Raw genomic sequence first — 18,904 nt, 5'->3', positions numbered from 1 at the left:
ACAACAGGTGTTGCTGTCCACTTTCTTTCTGTTTTCTTACATGTGTAACAAAATACAATATACCTGCTTTGAGGCCCAAGCTGCTAATGTTGTGGATCATAAAGGCTAATGCTAAGCTAAAATGATACATCAGTAACATTAGCTGAAAACTACATCAATTAAACAATCAATCAAGGCTAACGTTAAGCTAAATTACTTCAGCAGTGATGTTAGCAGCTAACGTTAGCTACCATAAAGGCTAATGTTACCTTTCACAAGAGTTTGTACTAACAGTAGTTCTAGTAACAGTTGTATTAATATTTGCAGTATTTAAAGTTAAACAGTGCAATCAGTCATATTTCAGTGTCTGTAGTTTATTTGATGTTACAAAGTTTCATCACAGAAACTAAATGGAGCAGATCCCCCACATGCTCCGCCCACTACACAGACAGGAAGTGACAGCTGCTGCAGGTCAGCTGACCGTCAGTGTCACCTGGTGTCACCTCCTCCTCATCATCACGATTCAGTAATCAAACATAAAAACAAATGATGGGACTTTATAAAGGACAGAAAACGTTACAATTTATTAAATCATCTTGTTTTCTGAGGGAGTAACTGTTAGCCTAGCTTAGCACAAAGACTGGAAGCAGGGGGAAACTGTTAGCCTAGCTTAGCACAAAGACTGGAAGCAGGGGAAACTGTTAGCCTAGCTTAGCACAAAGACTGGAAGCAGGGGGAAACTGTTAGCCTAGCTTAGCACAAAGACTGGAAGCAGGGGAAACTGTTAGCCTAGCTCCATCAAAAGAGAATGTTGTACGTAGTTTATTGAACAGGTGTAGAGACAGAAATGTAAAATAAAAGATCCGATAGTTTTACAAACAGTTACCCTTGTTGCAGCTGGTGTTTTCAGGCTCAGTGGGCTGAAACTCAGCACGACACATTCAGAGACAATAAATAAATAAAAACAACCATCATCACGTGTCACAGCCTGACTGTAAAAAACAAAGGCGGCTTTGAGGCTCTGTGTTTGAGCAGCTCTGAGACCAGTCAGTGTCGGAGGTCGTGGTGTGACATCATATCTTAACATCTCATTAACACCTGCATGTGTTGGTTATTACGCAGATTTATTATTTAGATCGCTGAGTTACAAAGCCAGTAACATCAGCAACAGATGTGACACAAAGTGTAACAGCTGCTGCAGATTTCTGCAGAAACAACATTGTTATATATATATATATATATATATATATATATATATATATATATATATAATTAGTTTTTGTATGTATGTCGTTTCACTCTCCCGAGTCGTAATAATAGGAGATTTTCCTGTTCTTCATCTTCTTCACACTGAATGCAGCATATAGATCAGATCGACAGGAAGTAACATCAGGACTTTGGTGAAGCTCGGCTAAACGTTTCCCTCTGCTTCCAGTCTTTGTGCTAAGCTAGGCTAACGGTCCTGGACCTCACTGAAACACCTGACTGGAGAAAACAGAGAACAAGAGGATTTAATAAATATCAGTGTTGACAAAAGGCATTTCACAAATATTTAACATATTAAACAGTTACAGGTTTTGTTTCGAACATGGTTAATTTATTTAAAGTCTGTCAGTCTGCGCAGCACAGCGCTTCAGTCTACAGCAGGTTCTCTGATTGGCTGACAGGTGTCCTGTGACATCACCTCACAGTCTGAATCCTCCTGTTGTTTGTTCCTAGTTCGTCCAGCAGGAGGCGACAAAGACAAAAAACCTTCACAGTAAAACACCAGAGAGATGAGTTCAGACAGACTCCGCCTCTTCTCTGTGATGATGTCATCACCTGGTCCTGGTTGATTGGCTGTAGCTTCACGGGGGCGGGGGTAATGCTGGTATTCAGAAGAGGGCGGGGTCAGAGTGGACAGGTGTTGACTGGTCGCAGTGTTTCTGTTCTGACTAACTGGTTTAAGCTGAAGCAGGCAATATCATTTCATTATAATGTCAGCTGAAGCAGGACGCTGTCGTCCCTCATTCGTCCAGGAGCGGTCCATCGTAGAAAAGGTTTCCGTCGTGGTCGTCTGGACGACGTTTCGCTCCCATCCAGTTCTCAGACCATTTCCACAACTGAGAAGGACTTCCTGGGAGCCGAAACGTCGTCCAGACGACTACGACGGAAACCTTTTCTACGTCAGTTCAAATACCTAATTTTGACCTTTGCACGTCACTAACAATATTTAATTAAAGGGTTCCTTTAAAAAAACGTGTCTGTGGGCGCTCGCCCCTTTTATTTCGTTTTTTTAGAAACTGGACCCGGTCTGAATCAGACAACCAATCAGGCTTAGCTAGCACGTAACTAGCCAATCACAGCGACTCTGCACAAACAACGGTCATCCGGGTTCTACGTGTCCTGGTTCCTCGCTTTCAGAGCCATGTGGACGCCATGTAAATAATATTGCCTACTTCAGCGTTAACTGTTATTTTGTTGTTGTGGTTGTTAGCATTGTTGTGTTGTCATGGCAGCTGTGTTGTTATTCTGATGTTAATTCTGGTGTTGTAGTTAGGAGCAATGTTGTGTTCGTGATGGCAGAGGTGACGTGTTTTTGTTGTCATAGTAACGTGTTATCGTTATCATGGCCGCGCGCATCAACGCCATGGCAGCGCATGTCATCGTCATGGCAGCGTGTCGTGTCGTCATGGCAGCGTGTCGTGTCGTCATGGCAGCCTGCCGTCGTTATGGCAGCCTGCCATCGTTATGGCAGCGTGCCGTCGTCATGGCAGCGTGCCGTCGTCATGGCAGCGTGTCGCGTCGTCATGGCAGCGTGTGTCGTCGTCATGGCAGCGTGCGTCGTCGTCATGGCAGCGTGCGTTGTTGTCGTCATAGTAGCATGTGTCGTCAAGGCAGCGTGCGTGTGCGTGCGGCGAGCGCCTCCATCAGCTCGTGGCACAGACACTGACAGAAGCCGTAGAGGACGAGCAGCAGCAGCGTGGAGGGAACCAAACTGACCAGGACCACGCCCAGCCACAGCTGACCAATCATCAGCAGGTAAATCCCCAGAGGCAGAGAGCTGAAGTACACCTGTCCAAACACACAACGACACCACGTCAGACACACGTGTCAGCTCGTGCGTCTCCTTATGGTTAGTCTCTACACGTTTCTACTGGTTTGAATGTACTGACCAGACAAAGCGCCCCCAGCAGGCAGCGGGGGAAGCTGCGGGACGTCCAGGCGCGACACTTCTGAGCCGGCAGGTTGCAGGGCAGGGAGTCCAGGCTGGGGGGGCGGTACAGACCCACCACATTGAGCATGCTCAGTGAGTCAGAGGACGGAGACTCCTCGGGGAGCTCCATGATGGTGATGACCAGACAGTCTGAGGAGCGGTGAGAAGACTCCACGCCGCCTCCTCCTGACACGCAGAGGACACACAGGAGACTTTGTTTCAGTCTGAGAGATAAAAACTTCAACGTTTAGAAAAGAAACTCGTCGTGTTATTTTACCGGTCAGACTGTTGGGACTCAGCACCACCTCCCCCCTCCCTCCTCCTCCTCCACCTCCTCCCCGGCGGGCTCGATCCTGACACGACAGAACAGCCAGGATGTGTCGGTCGTCCTCCATCAACCACACCTGAAGAAGAAGAAGAACAAGAAGAAGAAGACAGTTTGACTTCAGTGCACAGACTGTTTATAAAGATGGACGACATGTCAGCTCCCCAGCAGTGAAGCCAAAACATCTGGATCGCCCCCTGGTGGCGGGCTGCAGTACAGGTCATAAGCCCCGCCCCCTCCACGTTAGCGGATGGGACACGAGCCAAACTAAAAAACTCAAAGTCCACGTCACATAAATGTTTCCCAAAGATGGTTTCTGCCAGTTTAGCTTGTTCTCATCACGCTGATGTTTGCTCAGGTGTTCGTTTCTCTGATACGTTTGGTTTTAATTCGTTATCTGATGCTATAAAAACGGGGTTTCACGTCATGATTGACAGCCAGGTGTGTGGGCGGGACCTCGATACCACGGCTCCAACCCCAATCACCGACTCTGAGCGCAGACTCTGGCTCCAGATGATGTCACCAGCACAAGATGGCGGCTCCCGTATCCGGATATTTTGGCTTCATGTTTGTACAGTGGGAGGAAGAGGAGACGCGTCGGCCATCTTTATATACAGTCTGTGGATCGGACAGCTGGACGGATTAATAAAATAAAGTCTCACCTCTTCGTCGGGGATGTGGGTCTCGTGGCGACAGAACGGACAGCTGATGACGGAGGGTGAGGACTCTCCTGAACACCAATCAGAAGAGAGTCACATGACACACTGGATGATGTCAGAAACATGTAATCGGCGTCCGGAATTAACGTTTTGACTCACCGGCCAACAAATTGCCTTTTTGCGTCACGGAGATTCGTTTCAGTACATTCATTGAGCTAATAAGATATTACGTTGAATACAAACTTTAAGAAGAGGCCAGAGCAAAATCTGTAGCAAAATTATTTTAATATATTGATCAAAGGTTAATCAATTCAAGTCTGAATGCAACTCAAGAAGTGTTGATCTCAAAACTCTACTGAAGTATTTGCTATTAAATGTATTTAAGGATCAACCATGAAAGTAAAGGGTCAAACACAGAACGTCCACACAGGAGACGGGTTCGTTCGAGACGGTCGGCGCTGTTTGGACGTGCGTAATAACACATGTGGTGTGTGTGTGTGTGTGTGTGTGTGTGTGTGTGTGTGTGTGTGTGTGACGCAGCAGCGCCCGTAAATGACAGCAAAGCGCGGTAGCGACTCAGCGCAGTTCATTACGTGACTGTTCTGGTACAAACATTCACCCGCCGGTGTGGCGGATTTACTCGCCAAACAGAAAATCTACCCGCATTTGCCGCTTGGCGGGTGTTAATTTCAGACCCTGCATGTAATCAGCGTCACACTGGTCAACTCTGGATCTGATTGGCTCAATCATACTGGATGGACAGAGTTAATTGGTCATCAATTTTTTGTGTTGTACGATGAGTCAGCAGAATGCTGCTATCTCATTGGTCAGTCAGTATGACCTCTGCTGTGTTCAGCACAGCGACAATCAGAACATCATCACAAGTCTTCAGCCGCAAATATCGAGTCAGTATCAAGTCTTTCAGGTCTGGTAAAACCCCAATTTTACGACATGTTTTCGTTCTTTATACAAGTCCAAACAAAGCTGTCAAAGCAGCAGTCAAGTCCAAGTTCACATCTAAAGTCAGGACTCAAGTCATTAAGGACAAGTCCAACTCGAGTAACACATCTTCATAAGCAAATACCAAGTCACTTCCCAGTCTTTCATTGACCTGAATTCTTCTTTATTTTATTTTTCTGGGATTTTACCAGATCCAAACTTGAAACTTAAATATTTTCCTACTATTCCTTTTTGTGACTTAAGTCTGACTTGAGTCCAAGTCTACAGCTCTGGTCGATGTCGGGGGAAGCCATCGACTCGTGAATCGTTTCTTCACAGTCGAATCGTAAGAAAAAATAACGTGTGTGTCAGTAATCTTTACCTGAAAGGTAAACTCACCCATGTCGACCATCTTCTTCAGACACTTGGCACAGACCCGGTGCAGACAGCCCAGGAGTTTGGGTTTCCGGCTGCGAGTGTCGTAGCGGTTGTAGCAGATTTTACACTCCAGTTCCTCCAGAGTGTAAACCAGAGACTGAGCCCAGGTCTGCACCTGAACGCACCACAACAGTGGGTTAATAACAGCTTTATTTCAATTGTAGTTGGAGTTCTAATAAAGTTTCAGAGTTTTAAAGTGATCAGGTTCCCGATGAACCTGTTCAGGTCCTTGATATAAACACCTCTTGCAGCAGGTTCTGGCCAGTTCAAATAGTAGAAAGTGTCAAACCTTTGTGCTGCTTTTCGATGTTCTAAGGGAAAAAATGCCAAAACCAAACAGGGAAAACTATTTCACAGATGAGAAGTTATTTTACAATATTTTACTGTTACTAGCGTGTTGAATTTCATATATCGCAATAAGCAATCCTTCTTTTAAGCTAACATGAAGTTAAGAGACTGTCCTGATACTAAGTTAAACTAACTTACATCAGGTAAAGAAAACAAGAGGAACATTTTTATATATATATATATCAGTATTATATCAGAAATATATCAGTTACATTATTTTCATAATATATATTTATCAATCAGGTATGTTGATCTATGTGTTATTGTGTTAGTTATGTCATGGCAGCCATTTGACATTGCAGTAAGAAAAAAGAAAATACTTAGAAAGTAAGTACGTAGGGTCAGTTCATCTTAAATATTATATTATAGCAATATTACTAGTTACTATCTACATAAGATAAAATATTTTGGTATGAAAACGCGCATTTTTAATTTAACCAAGGATCCGGTATCATAAATACATCTCTGGCATTCGTAACCAACCAAACAGCTTGAAAATCGGTTGAAAAGTTTTGAGTGAAGCTGTGGATCGACCTCCTGCCTTGATAGACTTCGATTCATTAGGAGGCGCGGCTTCCCTGAACCAATATGGTGGCCGCGTTGTCGCATCGCTGCAGGGAACAGCAGCGTCCAGAGAGGCAGCTACATTTATATATCTTTGTTTCTGATGTGATGATGTCAGAGGTGACACTGCAGTGAGGCCTGATGGGAAATCTCACCTTGCCTTCCATCTCCTGGCCAGGCTCCGCCTCCTTCAGCTGGCTCATACTATTGGCTGTCGTCCTCACCTGAACCAGGAGGGAGGGGCAGCGGAGGGCGGAGCTTAACTCAACCTGAGGTCGTCACCTGACTGGAAGACAAAGAAACAATACACGGCGCTACAGAGTAAAACTACGTGCTGTCTGATTGCTCGGTTTTCCTCTACACAGATAAAGCAGCAGGTACATACCTGACTCCAGATCAGCTGATCAGTCTGACAGTCTGAGAGGACATCCATCTGTCCAACCAGGAGACCAAATCTACAGACAGACAGGTCAGAGAGACAGACAGTATAAATGCTGTATTTACACATTTTCTCTCGACATCATTGAAAATGAGGCCATGCCCTCAGTGATTCCTTGAAATTTAAATAAAGGTTGAATGAATGAATGTAGACGTGAATAAACATTACACATTACCACCTGCTGTATGTTTATAAAGAAACGTATTACATTACTTACTCATTGTTTAAAGCTAATAGTTAGGGCAGGCTCAGGTGAGTCCTGAACCATCCCTTAGTTCTGCTGCTATAGGCCTAGACTGCCGGGAGACTTCCCATGATGCACCTCTTTCCTCTCTCCTCCTCTCCCTCTCCATCTGTTTGCATTTTTATCCCATTACTGCATGTTACTAACTCGACGTCTTCTCTCTCCCGTAGTTCTGTGCTTTCTCGTCTCTCTCCTCTCTCCTTCTGTCGCTTTCAGCAGGTATTTCTGCCTCCGGAGCTGCAGAGTCTGGATCTGTGGTTGTTGGCCACCTGCTGCCCCTGTGTTCCTGCAGAGTCTGGATCTGTGGTTGTGGGCCACCTGCTGCCCCCGTGTTCCTGCAGAGTCTGGATCTGTGGTTGTGGGCCACCTGCTGCCCCCGTGTTCCTGCAGAGTCTGGATCTGTGGTTGTTGGCCACCTGCTGCCCCTGTGTTCCTGCAGAGTCTGGATCTGTGGTTGTGGGCCACCTGCTGCCCCGTGTTCCTGCTCAACAACTGCTACTACAGTTGTTGTTATTGCTATCATTATTATTATTACTATTTTAAAAATCTAGGTGGAATTTGCACTGTGCTTCCCTCGCTCTCTCTCGCCCCCTGAGTCTGGTTCTGCTCGAGGTTTCTGCCTCTTAAAGGAAGTTTTTCCTTGCCACTGTGGCCAAATGCTCGCTCATGGTGGGATTTGTTCTCTGTAAATAATATTATAAAGAGTTCGGTCTGGACCTGCTCTGTAGGAAAAGTGCAATGAGATAACTTCTGTTATGAATTGGCGCTGTATAAATAAAATTGAATTGTTAATTCCAGTCCTATTTGTATTCTTGTTCACAGAAGGTTTGAGGTGTTTACAGACAAGGTATGATGTTGTTTTTATATATATTTATATATGCATCATTATGAGCATGATAGTTAAATGTTTATGTGTAACAATCTTCTTTCAGCTTTGTTGTTTTTAGCTTTCTGTTTATGTCTTCCTGAACATTGTCCTTGTAACTGTGTGTGGGAACATATTGCCTAATGAAGTTGATTCTGATTAAAATACCTTTATTTTGATGGGATTTCAAAATAAAAGTCATAAACACAGGAATATGTAGTTGAGTGAGCAGCTGGTTTGTTTTTTCCCGCTATAATTACTAACTTATTTATATTTAATGTTATTGTGGATGGGAGGGAGGGTGGTCTAAAATAAAGCCCTGTATCTCACACACACACACACAGTCTGCTGGGTGTATTTAAAGACTGCAGCTGTTATGTAACCGGGAAGGAGACACTGGGGATGCTGATGTTGCTATGGCAACAGCTTTCCCTGTGCCTGAACCTCAGATCAACCAATCAGATGAATCAGATGCGATCACATTAGGGAAATCTTTCATTCACTTTATTCTGGTACTTTAACTTAAGTTTGGAAACATTTAATTCAGTAACAGACTTCCGCTCCTTCGCTGTCAGCAGTAAAACTGGTCAACAGCGTCTGAGACAGAAAAATCAAACATAAAGTCTCATTTTTCATTGTCTCTTGTCATGTTTTCAGTTATTCATTGTATTTCTTTTAAATCTTAGCTGTAGAGGTTGTTAGGAGACTTATAACTGCAAACATCTGGAAGTCGAACAGCTCGGAGTTGGCTCGACTCCACTTGCAATGGCAGAAGTAGCATTAGCGTTCTTCGTTGCTAATGAAGTGGATGCAACAGAAGTCCCAAGTGTCTGTTTATTTTAAAACAAATCAATACAGGGGGATTGAATGCTGCATGTAAAAGGCATAACCACTTATTACTTTTGCAAATAATCTGGTCAGTGGTTTTGACCAGTTTGCATTAATGGAGAATGCACAAAGGTGTTAAACTGTTGGAAATGTACTCATTAAATACGTTTGTTGCTGCTTTAGTTCATGTAGATAAACACTGGGGAATAGTGACGAAAAAGATAATGGAAGTGTCGTCATTTAATTGTGAGTGGTGACGTAAAACAGCATTTCTGAAGGTTTCTTAAACGTTCTACAGATATTTTTTTAGCCTTGAAATGAGGGAATGACATGTAACAAAGGTTCCCAGGTGGACTCGAACCTACATGCCTAGTGCTGGACTGAGTAGTTTTAAGTTTGCTGTTTTATGTTCCAAAATGCAAATGCTACTTTTTGTTATTGTCTGTTTAGAACATGGTGGTTTATGTTGTCATTTCTGTGCTGGTTTATAGTTTTAACCATTAGCGAGGTGGCTGTATTTTCCTGCAGTGAATGAATCGTAATCACTGCTGCCACACAACGCATTACGCACATGTAGGTGTAAACATTAAAATTGTGTTCAATAGATCGGCCGTACTGTTACCGATGTCCGATCCAGCCATTTGAGCCAGTATCGGACCAATATCCAATATCAGTATCGGTGCATCCCCAAATGTCACCAGTTGTTTACACCTGTTCAACAAACCAGGGCCAACATATAAAACAGACACACTTTGGACTGAGCTAGGATAACAGTTTCCCCCTGCTTCCAGTCTTTGTTCTAAGCTACACTAATGGCTTTATCTCTGTGCTGGAGGAGACAACGGTTCTGAAACCGCGACCGAATCCGTGATATAAATGTCCACAGTCTCGAGTCGCAGTTCTGTCTTCTGTGTCGCGGCCCCCAATTAAACAAAATAGTGTAGTGTCTACGTCTTCTACTCACACGCTCGGAACAGAAATTCTGGAGCGCGAGTTTTACCCGGAAAGTTTTGGCGGTGCACGAGTTGCTCTCTATCAGCTGTAGCATGCTAGTTGGCTTAGCCTGCTTAGCCAGGTTAGTCAAGCTCATGTAGTGTCCATTTCCCGATTCGTTACAGCGAAAATGGGCAACAATTGGTGTCAAACTGTATGCCGACATTGTTCAGCCAAGTCGGGTCTGACTGCGGAAACACGTCCAACCTGTCATTTCCGACGGCATCACCCGAATGTGTTGATTAGCGTAACGAGACAAACAGACCAGAAGGCGAGTCCTCCTCGCCACAGCGTTCAGGCAGCCTCTCGCTGCAGGTTCAGACTGTGCCAAAGCAACAACTGATACGGGAGTGTTTGTCGCTGCAGACATGCGACCGTACTCGTGGAGGATACAGGATTTAAGCATATGGTCAGAGTGCGTGAGCCCGTCAGTCTGCCTTCACGTGTGCATTTCAGTCCGTTGTGCTGCTCTGTATAAACGAGCGCAAGCAGCAGCTGTTCAGGAGTCATCAGCAGGTCAGAGTCCTATGATGGAGCTTGTGTTATTTCCAGTATTTGAGTGCCTCGACTGTTACAGTAACATTATGGCCAATGAGCGTGTTGAATGTTTACATGTTGAATGTTATTTTCTGCATTTTTTAGTTTTCTCTGCTGTACCGAAGACGTGACCCCAAACCCAGCCGTGCAGTTTGTGTACCGTTGCACCTCCAGAGAAAATGTGGGCCTAACATATTCATGCCAGTATGATGTAAAACTGAGTGTAGTGCGTTCCAACTGCACAGTACGAGGAGAAACACCCAGATGTAAACCAGATTAGCAGTCGGCGAGTATGCGACGTGAGTTTACTGGACATTCACAACTGCCCCAAAATGCATTGCGTCTCTTCCGGCTGTCGTCACATGACATCACATCAATACACTGGGAGCTAGCGAGCTGACTGACTCTAGATAATGTGCTAATTCTTACTTCTGGGGGAAATCCAAAAACTGTACATCTGAATCACGTGCTGCAGGCGACGAGCTGATCGTCTCAGCGCTGCGAGTATTCTCACACTGAGAAGCGCCTCGGGGCGTTAAGGTACGGTCAACACGGGGCTCACATATATAATGTAGAAAAAGTATTTAATCATTTTAATTTGCCTTAAAATATACTTATACTGGGCAATATTAAATGTAGACTATTTCCAATAGGTGGGAGCGGTCATGTGATCGATACAGTCACGTGATGCAGAGAAGACGTATTGCTCGAGTACTTCAGTCTGCAGGTAATTAAATACGTAATCGTTAATTTAGTACACAGTATGTGTACATGTACTGACTGAGTATGTATTACGCAGTATGTCAGTATGCAATTTCAAGAGGATGAGCTCTGACGATGCTCAGAGACAAACAGACAGACGTCTGTCCCAGCATGCACTGGGAGAGAGGAGGGGTTCACCTGGACAGGTGTTCAGTCTGTCACAGAACTCTCAATATCTACTACACGTCCAACATGTACTCTGTCAACAATCCCACAATGCAATGCTTCACAACGACAGTCATGTGACTCTACAGCTGTCAGTGATGTCACAACTGAAACCTCAGTGTACTGCGGCGTATAAACTACTGTGTACTGTGTACATTACTGCGTACTTTACTGTGTACTGTACTGTGTACTTGTACACAGTACACTCACGTCTGCCTTCTCTCGTCATGGGCAACGTGAGATTGCTGGCGAATAAAATGGACGAGCTAACGGCGTTAGCCCGGAGTCAGACGGAGTTTTGTGAGTGTAGCTTGATGTGCTTCTCAGAGACATGGCTACACCAGGATATCCCGGACCATAACGTTTCCATCGACGGCTTTCAGACTGTTCGGGCTGACAGGGATCACACCGGGAGCGGTAAGCGGAAAGGTGGTGGGCTTGCTGTTCTGGTCAACAACAGATGGTGTAACCCTGGTCACGTTACCATCAAGCAGAGTATCTGTAGCCCGGACATTGAACTGTTAGCTGTGGGACTCCGGCCATATTATCTGCCACGTGAATTTTCACATGCCATTGTTGTGGCTGTTTACATCCCCCCCTCTGCTAACCCGGCATCGGCGTGCAACGCCATTCACACCGCCATAGCACAACTACAGACTCAACACCAGAGTGCACTCATATTAATCTCGGGTGACTTCAACCATGTCAGTGTTTCAACAACACTGACTAATTTCACCCAGTATGTGAGCTGTCCTACTAGAGAGGAGAGGACACTGGACCTGATGTATGCTAACGTTAAGGACGCATACAGCTCTTCCCCCCTCCCCCCTCTGGGAAGGTCAGACCACAACCTGGTTCACCTCAAATCCTGCTATGTGCCTCTGGTTAAAAGGCAGCCTGCGACCACAAGGACAGTGAGGAGATGGTCAGGGGAGGCATACGAGACACTGCAGGAATGTTTTGAGGTGCTCACTGAGTGCATCACTGGCTACATTAACTTCTGTGTGGACTGCAATGTCCCAACCAAGACGGTCCATTGTTATCCAAATAAACCGTGGGTAACAAAGGACATCAAGGACATTCTGAATGCCAAGAGGAGGGCCTTTACTGATGGCAAAATGGAGGAGGTGAGGGCTATCCAGGCCGACCTGAAGGTGAAGATCAGGGAGGCCAAGGAGAAGTACAGGAGGAAGCTGGAGAGGAAACTCCAGCAGAACAACATGAGGGAGGTCTGGAGCGGCATGAAGAGCATCACTGGCTTCAGACCGACTGGCAGCAGAGGAGTTGAAGGCAGCTTGGACAGGGCCAACGAACTTAATCTGTTCTTTAACAGATTCGACACACCGGCTCCTGCTCATCCCCCCTCTAACTCAGCTGCTGTCGGCCCTCAAGCTCCTCTGAGTACTCCGCTCCCCCCTCCCCATCAGGCTAACAGCCCTCTCCAGACCGACGACTCACCTGGATTGTAGGGCCCCTCAGGGGACTGTCCTCTCTCCCTTCCTCTTCACCATCTACACCACAGACTTTAGCCACCACACAGAGTCCTGCCACCTTCAGAAGGTTTCTGATGACTCTGCTGTGGTGGGATGTATCAGCGGTGGTGAGGAGTCCCCCACCACAGTACAGGGCTGTGGTGGGGAACTTTGTCTCATGGTGTGAGCAGAACCATCTACAGCTCAATGTGACAAAGTCTAAGGAGCTGATTGTGGATCTACAGAGGGCCAAGACACCAGTGACCCCGGTTTCCATCCAGGGGGTCAGCGTGGACATTGTGGAGGACTACAAGTACCTGGGAGTACACTTGGATAACAAACTGGACTGGGCTAAGAACAATCAAGCTGTTTACAGGAAGGGCCAGAGCCGCCTCTATTTCCTGAGGAGGCTAAGGTCCTTCAACATCTGCTGGACGATGCTGAGGATGTTTTATGAGTCTGTGGCGGCCGGTGCTGTCCTGTATGCTGTTGCATGCTGGGGCAGCAGGCTGAGGGTAGCGGACGCCAACAGACTCAACAAACTGATCCGTAAGGCCGGTGACATTGTGGGGGCGGAGCTGGACTCTCTGGCGGTGGTGTCAGAGAGGAGGATGCTGGGTAAACTACACGCCATCTTGGACAGCGTCTCCCACCCGCTCCATGACGTGCTGGTCAAACAAAGGAGCGCCTTCAGCGGAAGACTCATCCCCCCACAATGCACCACAGAGCGCCACAGGAAGTCATTCCTGCCTGTGGCCATCAGACTCTTTAACTCCTCCCTCTAAGTGTCAGTCTGTATGACCCAAAGTCACTAAACTGGACATTGATCATCAACATCTCTGCAATACTTGACATAATTGTGCAATATTCTGTGTTAATACTGCTGTGCAATATTAGTTTTCCCATGTTAGTTTTTCTTATTTATTGTTATTGGTATTATATAATGTGACATCATTAATGCAGCTGTGACATCATTGGTGGAGAGCTGTAAATGTTGCTGCTCACCTGCTGGATGATGCAGGTTGAATTGTTGGTTGCTGTAGTTGCAGGTTGAGTTGATGGTTGCTGTAGTTTGTTGTAGTTGCAGGTTGAGTTGATGGTTGCTGTAGTTGCAGGTTGAGTTGTTGGTTGCTATAGTTTGCTGTAGTTGCAGGCTGAGTTGCCGTCTCAGACTGAAGCAACACGGTGACGATTAAACAGCGACAGTCTGGGCGCTAGTTGCCCTGTCTCCCTCAGGCTGAAGCAACATGGTGGTTATTAAACGTCAACAGTTTATTTCCAAGTTGCTCCACTGGTAGTTGCTGTGTGCAGTTGCTGTGTGCAGTTGTTGTGTGTAGTTGCTGTGTGTAGTTGCTGTGTGCAGTTGTTGTGTGCAGTTGCTGTGTGCAGTTGCTGTGTGTAGTTGCTATGTGTAGTTGCTGTGTGCAGTTGCTATGTGTAGTTGCTGTGTGCAGTTGTTGTGTGTAGTTGCTGTGTGTAGTTGCTGTGTAGTTGCTGTGTGCAGTTGTTGTGTGCAGTTGTTGTGTGCAGTTGCTGTGTGCAGTTGTTGTGTGTAGTTGCTGTGTGTAGTTGCTGTGTGCAGTTGTTGTGTGCAGTTGCTGTGTGTAGTTGCTGTGTGCAGTTGTTGTGTGTAGTTGCTATGTGTAGTTGCTGTGTGCAGTTGTTGTGTGTAGTTGCTGTGTGTAGTTGCTGTGTGCAGTTGCTGTGTGCAGTTGTTGTGTGTAGTTGCTGTGTAGTTGCTGTGTGCAGTTGTTGTGTGTAGTTGCTGTGTGTAGTTGCTGTGTAGTTGCTGTGTGCAGTTGTTGTGTGCAGTTGTTGTGTGTGCAGTTGCTGTGTGCAGTTGTTGTGTGTAGTTGCTGTGTGTAGTTGCTGTGTGCAGTTGTTGTGTGTAGTTGCTGTGTGTAGTTGCTGTGTGCAGTTGCTGTGTGCAGTTGTTGTGTGTAGTTGCTGTGTAGTTGCTGTGTGCAGTTGTTGTGTGTAGTTGCTGTGTGTAGTTGCTGTGTAGTTGCTGTGTGCAGTTGTTGTGTGTAGTTGCTATGTGTAGTTGCTGTGTGCAGTTGTTGTGTGTAGTTGCTGTGTGTAGTTGCTGTGTAGTTGCTGTGTGCAGTTGTTGTGTGCAGTTGTTGTGTGCAGTTGCTGTGTGCAGTTGTTGTGTGTAGTTGCTGTGTGTAGTTGCTGTGTGCAGTTGTTGTGTGCAGTTGCTGTGTGTTGTTGCTGTGTGCAGTTGTTGTGTGTAGTTGCTGTGTGTAGTTGCTGTGTGCAGTTGTTGTGTGTAGTTGCTGTGTGTAGTTGCTGTGTGCAGTTGCTGTGTGCAGTTGTTGTGTGTAGTTGCTGTGTGTAGTTGCTGTGTAGTTGCTGTGTGCAGTTGTTGTGTGCAGTTATTGTGTGTAGTTGCTGTGTGCAGTTGCTGTGTGTAGTTGCTGTGTGTAGTTGCTGTGTGCAGTTGTTTTGTGTAGTTGCTGTGTGTAGTTGCTGTGTGCAGTTGCTGTGTGTAGTTGTTGTGTGTAGTTGCTGTGTGCAGTTGTTGTGTGTAGTTGCTGTGTGTAGTTGCTGTGTGCAGTTGTTGTGTGTAGTTGCTGTGTGTAGTTGCTGTGTAGTTGCTGTGTGCAGTTGCTGTGTGCAGTTGCTGTGTGCAGTTGCTGTGTGTAGTTGCTGTGTGTAGTTGCTGTGTGCAGTTGCTGTGTGCAGTTGTTTTGTGTAGTTGCTGTGTGTAGTTGCTGTGTGTAGTTGCTATGTGCAGTTGCTGTGTGCAGTTGCTGTGTGCAGTTGTTTTGTGTAGTTGCTGTGTGCAGTTGTTTTGTGTAGTTGCTGTGTGTAGTTGCTGTGTGCAGTTGTTTTGTGTAGTTGTTGTGTGTAGTTGCTGTGTTTAGTTGCTGTGTGTAGTTGCTGTGTGCAGTTGCTGTGTAGTTGCTGTGTGTAGTTGCAGTGTAGTTGCTGTGTGTAGTTGCTGTGTGTAGTTGTTTTGTGCAGTTGCTGTGTGTAGTTGTTGTGTGCAGTTGCTGTGTGCAGTTGTTGTGTGCAGTTGCTGTGTGCAGTTGCTGTGTGTAGTTGTTGTGTGCAGTTGTTGTGTGCAGTTGCTGTGTGCAGTTGTTGTGTGCAGTTGCTGTGTGTAGTTGTTGTGTGTAGTTGCTGTGTGTAGTTGCTGTGTGTAGTTGTTGTGTGCAGTTGCTGTGTGTAGTTGTTGTGTGTAGTTGCTGTGTGCAGTTGTTGTGTGCAGTTGCTGTGTGCAGTTGTTGTGTGCAGTTGCTGTGTGCAGTTGCTGTGTGCAGTTGCTGTGTAGTTGCTGTGTGTAGTTGTTGTGTGTAGTTGCTGTGTGTAGTTGCTGTGTGTAGTTGTTGTGTGTAGTTGCTGTGTGTAGTTGCTGTGTAGTTGCTGTGTACAGTTGTTGTGTGCAGTTGCTGTGTGCAGTTGCTGTGTGTAGTTGCTGTGTGTAGTTGTTGTGTGTAGTTGCTGTGTGTAGTTGCTGTGTAGTTGCTGTGTACAGTTGTTGTGTGTAGTTGCTGTGTGCAGTTGCTGTGTGCAGTTGCTGTGTGCAGTTGCTGTGTGCAGTTGTTGTGTGTAGTTGCTGTGTGCAGTTGCTGTGTGTAGTTGCTGTGTGTAGTTGTTGTGTGCAGTTGCTGTGTGCAGTTGTTGTGTGCAGTTGCTGTGTGTAGTTGCTGTGTGCAGTTGCTGTGTAGTTGCTGTGTGCAGTTGTTTTGTGTAGTTGCTGTGTGTAGTTGCTGTGTGCAGTTGCTGTGTAGTTGCTGTGTGCAGTTGCTGTGTGTAGTTGCTGTGTGCAGTTGCTGTGTGTAGTTGCTGTGTGTAGTTGCTGTGTGCAGTTGTTGTGTGTAGTTGCTGTGTGTAGTTGTTGTGTGTAGTTGCTGTGTGCAGTTGCTGTGTGTAGTTGCTGTGTGTAGTTGCTGTGTGCAGTTGTTGTGTGCAGTTGCTGTGTGTAGTTGTTGTGTGTAGTTGCTGTGTGTAGTTGTTGTGTGCAGTTGCTGTGTGTAGTTGCTGTGTGTAGTTGTTGTGTGCAGTTGCTGTGTGCAGTTGCTGTGTGTAGTTGCTGTGTGTAGTTGCTGTGTGCAGTTGTTGTGTGTAGTTGCTGTGTGCAGTTGCTGTGTGCAGTTGCTGTGTAGTTGCTGTGTGCAGTTGTTGTGTGTAGTTGCTGTGTGCAGTTGCTGTGTGCAGTTGCTGTGTGTAGTTGTTGTGTGTAGTTGCTGTGTGCAGTTGCTGTGTAGTTGCTGTGTGTAGTTGCTGTGTGCAGTTGCTGTGTGTAGTTGTTGTGTGTAGTTGCTGTGTGCAGTTGCTGTGTGCAGTTGCTGTGTGTAGTTGCTGTGTGTAGTTGTTGTGTGTAGTTGCTGTGTGCAGTTGCTGTGTAGTTGCTGTGTGTAGTTGCTGTGTGCAGTTGCTGTGTGTAGTTGTTGTGTGTAGTTGTTGTGTGTAGTTGCTGTGTGCAGTTGCTGTGTGCAGTTGCTGTGTGCAGTTGTTGTGTGTAGTTGTTGTGTGTAGTTGCTGTGTGCAGTTGCTGTGTGCAGTTGCTGTGTGTAGTTGCTGTGTGCAGTTGCTGTGTGTAGTTGCTGTGTGTAGTTGTTGTGTGTAGTTGCTGTGTGCAGTTGCTGTGTGCAGTTGCTGTGTGCAGTTGCTGTGTGTAGTTGCTGTGTAGTTGTTGTGTGCAGTTGCTGTGTGCAGTTGCTGTGTAGTTGCTGTGTGTAGTTGCTGTGTGTAGTTGCTGTGTGCAGTTGTTGTGTGTAGTTGCTGTGTGTAGTTGCTGTGTGTAGTTGTTGTGTGCAGTTGCTGTGTAGTTGCTGTGTGCAGTTGCTGTGTGCAGTTGCTGTGTAGTTGCTGTGTGTAGTTGCTGTGTGCAGTTGCTGTGTAGTTGCTGTGTGCAGTTGTTGTGTGCAGTTGCTGTGTGTAGTTGCTGTGTGTAGTTGCTGTGTGCAGTTGCTGTGTAGTTGCTGTGTGCAGTTGTTTTGTGTAGTTGCTGTGTGTAGTTGCTGTGTGCAGTTGCTGTGTAGTTGCTGTGTAGTTGCTGTGTGTAGTTGCTGTGTGTAGTTGCTGTGTGCAGTTGTTGTGTGCAGTTGCTGTGTGTAGTTGTTGTGTGTAGTTGCTGTGTGTAGTTGTTGTGTGCAGTTGCTGTGTGTAGTTGTTGTGTGTAGTTGCTGTGTGCAGTTGCTGTGTGCAGTTGCTGTGTAGTTGCTGTGTGCAGTTGTTGTGTGTAGTTGTTGTGTGTAGTTGCTGTGTGTAGTTGCTGTGTGCAGTTGCTGTGTGTAGTTGTTGTGTGTAGTTGCTGTGTGCAGTTGCTGTGTAGTTGCTGTGTGTAGTTGCTGTGTGCAGTTGCTGTGTGTAGTTGTTGTGTGTAGTTGTTGTGTGTAGTTGCTGTGCAGTTGTTGTGTGTAGTTGTTGTGTGTAGTTGCTGTGTGCAGTTGCTGTGTAGTTGCTGTGTGTAGTTGCTGTGTGCAGTTGCTGTGTGTAGTTGTTGTGTGTAGTTGCTGTGTGCAGTTGCTGTGTGTAGTTGCTGTGTGTAGTTGCTGTGTGCAGTTGCTGTGTAGTTGCTGTGTGTAGTTGCTGTGTAGTTGCTGTGTGTAGTTGCTGTGTTGTCCCGTGAGGCTGAAGCAACACTGCAGGTGTGGCCTGGTTGCTTCACATGTAGCTGCTGTAGCCTACCTGTTGGTGTGGTTGCTGTAGTTGCTGTCGGGCTGAAGCAACATGGTGGCCATCAGACATCAACAGTCTGGTTGCCGGTTGCCGGTTGCCCTGGTGCAGCCGCTGCTGGGGGTCCGTGGTCTCCGCAGCCCGGTTGCTGTAGGTGTTGCTGCTGTGGTTGCTGTAGTCGCTCAGGTTGAAGCAACACTGCGGTAGTTGACCGTCATCAGCCTCATTAACAGTCCGTCGTCGTCGCGCGCCTCCGTTCTGACCGACAGCACGGGGAAGCTAACAGGCTAACCGGCTAACCGGCGGTGTGTCTCCGGTGTGTCTCCGGTCCGTCTCTGGTCTGCTGGTTGCCGGTTGCCGGTCGCTGACCGGGGCTGGTCTCGGTGTCGGTGACTCACCGTCTGTCTTCTGCTCACTGCGGCGCGCGGCCGGCGGCGGGAGCACGGGTTACCATGGCAACCGGCCCGCAGCGTGATGACGGGACATCTCGGGCTGACGGTGAGCAGCAGAGAGGATCGAT

At 46.5% G+C, this 18,904-nt stretch overlaps 1 protein-coding gene across 2 annotated transcripts; it reads right to left on the bottom strand.

Annotated features, from left to right (window-relative positions):
• Positions 1–332: 332 nt before the first annotated feature.
• LOC122864696 (E3 ubiquitin-protein ligase RNF182) lies at positions 333–18,904 on the bottom strand. 2 transcript variants are annotated; one of them, XM_044172312.1, is made up of 9 exons: positions 18,397–18,903; positions 13,759–13,990; positions 6,834–6,903; positions 6,604–6,734; positions 5,498–5,651; positions 4,163–4,230; positions 3,453–3,579; positions 3,135–3,361; positions 333–3,033 (listed from the first exon to the last, which is right to left on the bottom strand). In XM_044172312.1, exons 4-9 carry the CDS (start codon positions 6,649–6,651, stop codon positions 2,851–2,853), a joined length of 807 nt encoding a protein of 268 aa, XP_044028247.1. In that variant the 5' UTR covers positions 6,652–6,734; positions 6,834–6,903; positions 13,759–13,990; positions 18,397–18,903; the 3' UTR covers positions 333–2,850. The 2 variants fall into 2 exon arrangements, with proteins under 2 accessions (XP_044028247.1, XP_044028254.1); XM_044172319.1 differs by lacking the exon at positions 13,759–13,990 and having other exon boundaries at positions 18,397–18,904.

This window comes from Siniperca chuatsi, linkage group LG2 (genome assembly GCF_020085105.1).
Source record: "Siniperca chuatsi isolate FFG_IHB_CAS linkage group LG2, ASM2008510v1, whole genome shotgun sequence".
Lineage (NCBI taxonomy): Eukaryota > Metazoa > Chordata > Actinopteri > Centrarchiformes > Sinipercidae > Siniperca > Siniperca chuatsi.
The sequence above is the reverse complement of the archived record's forward strand: the minus strand, read 5'-3'. Positions and strand labels throughout refer to the sequence as shown.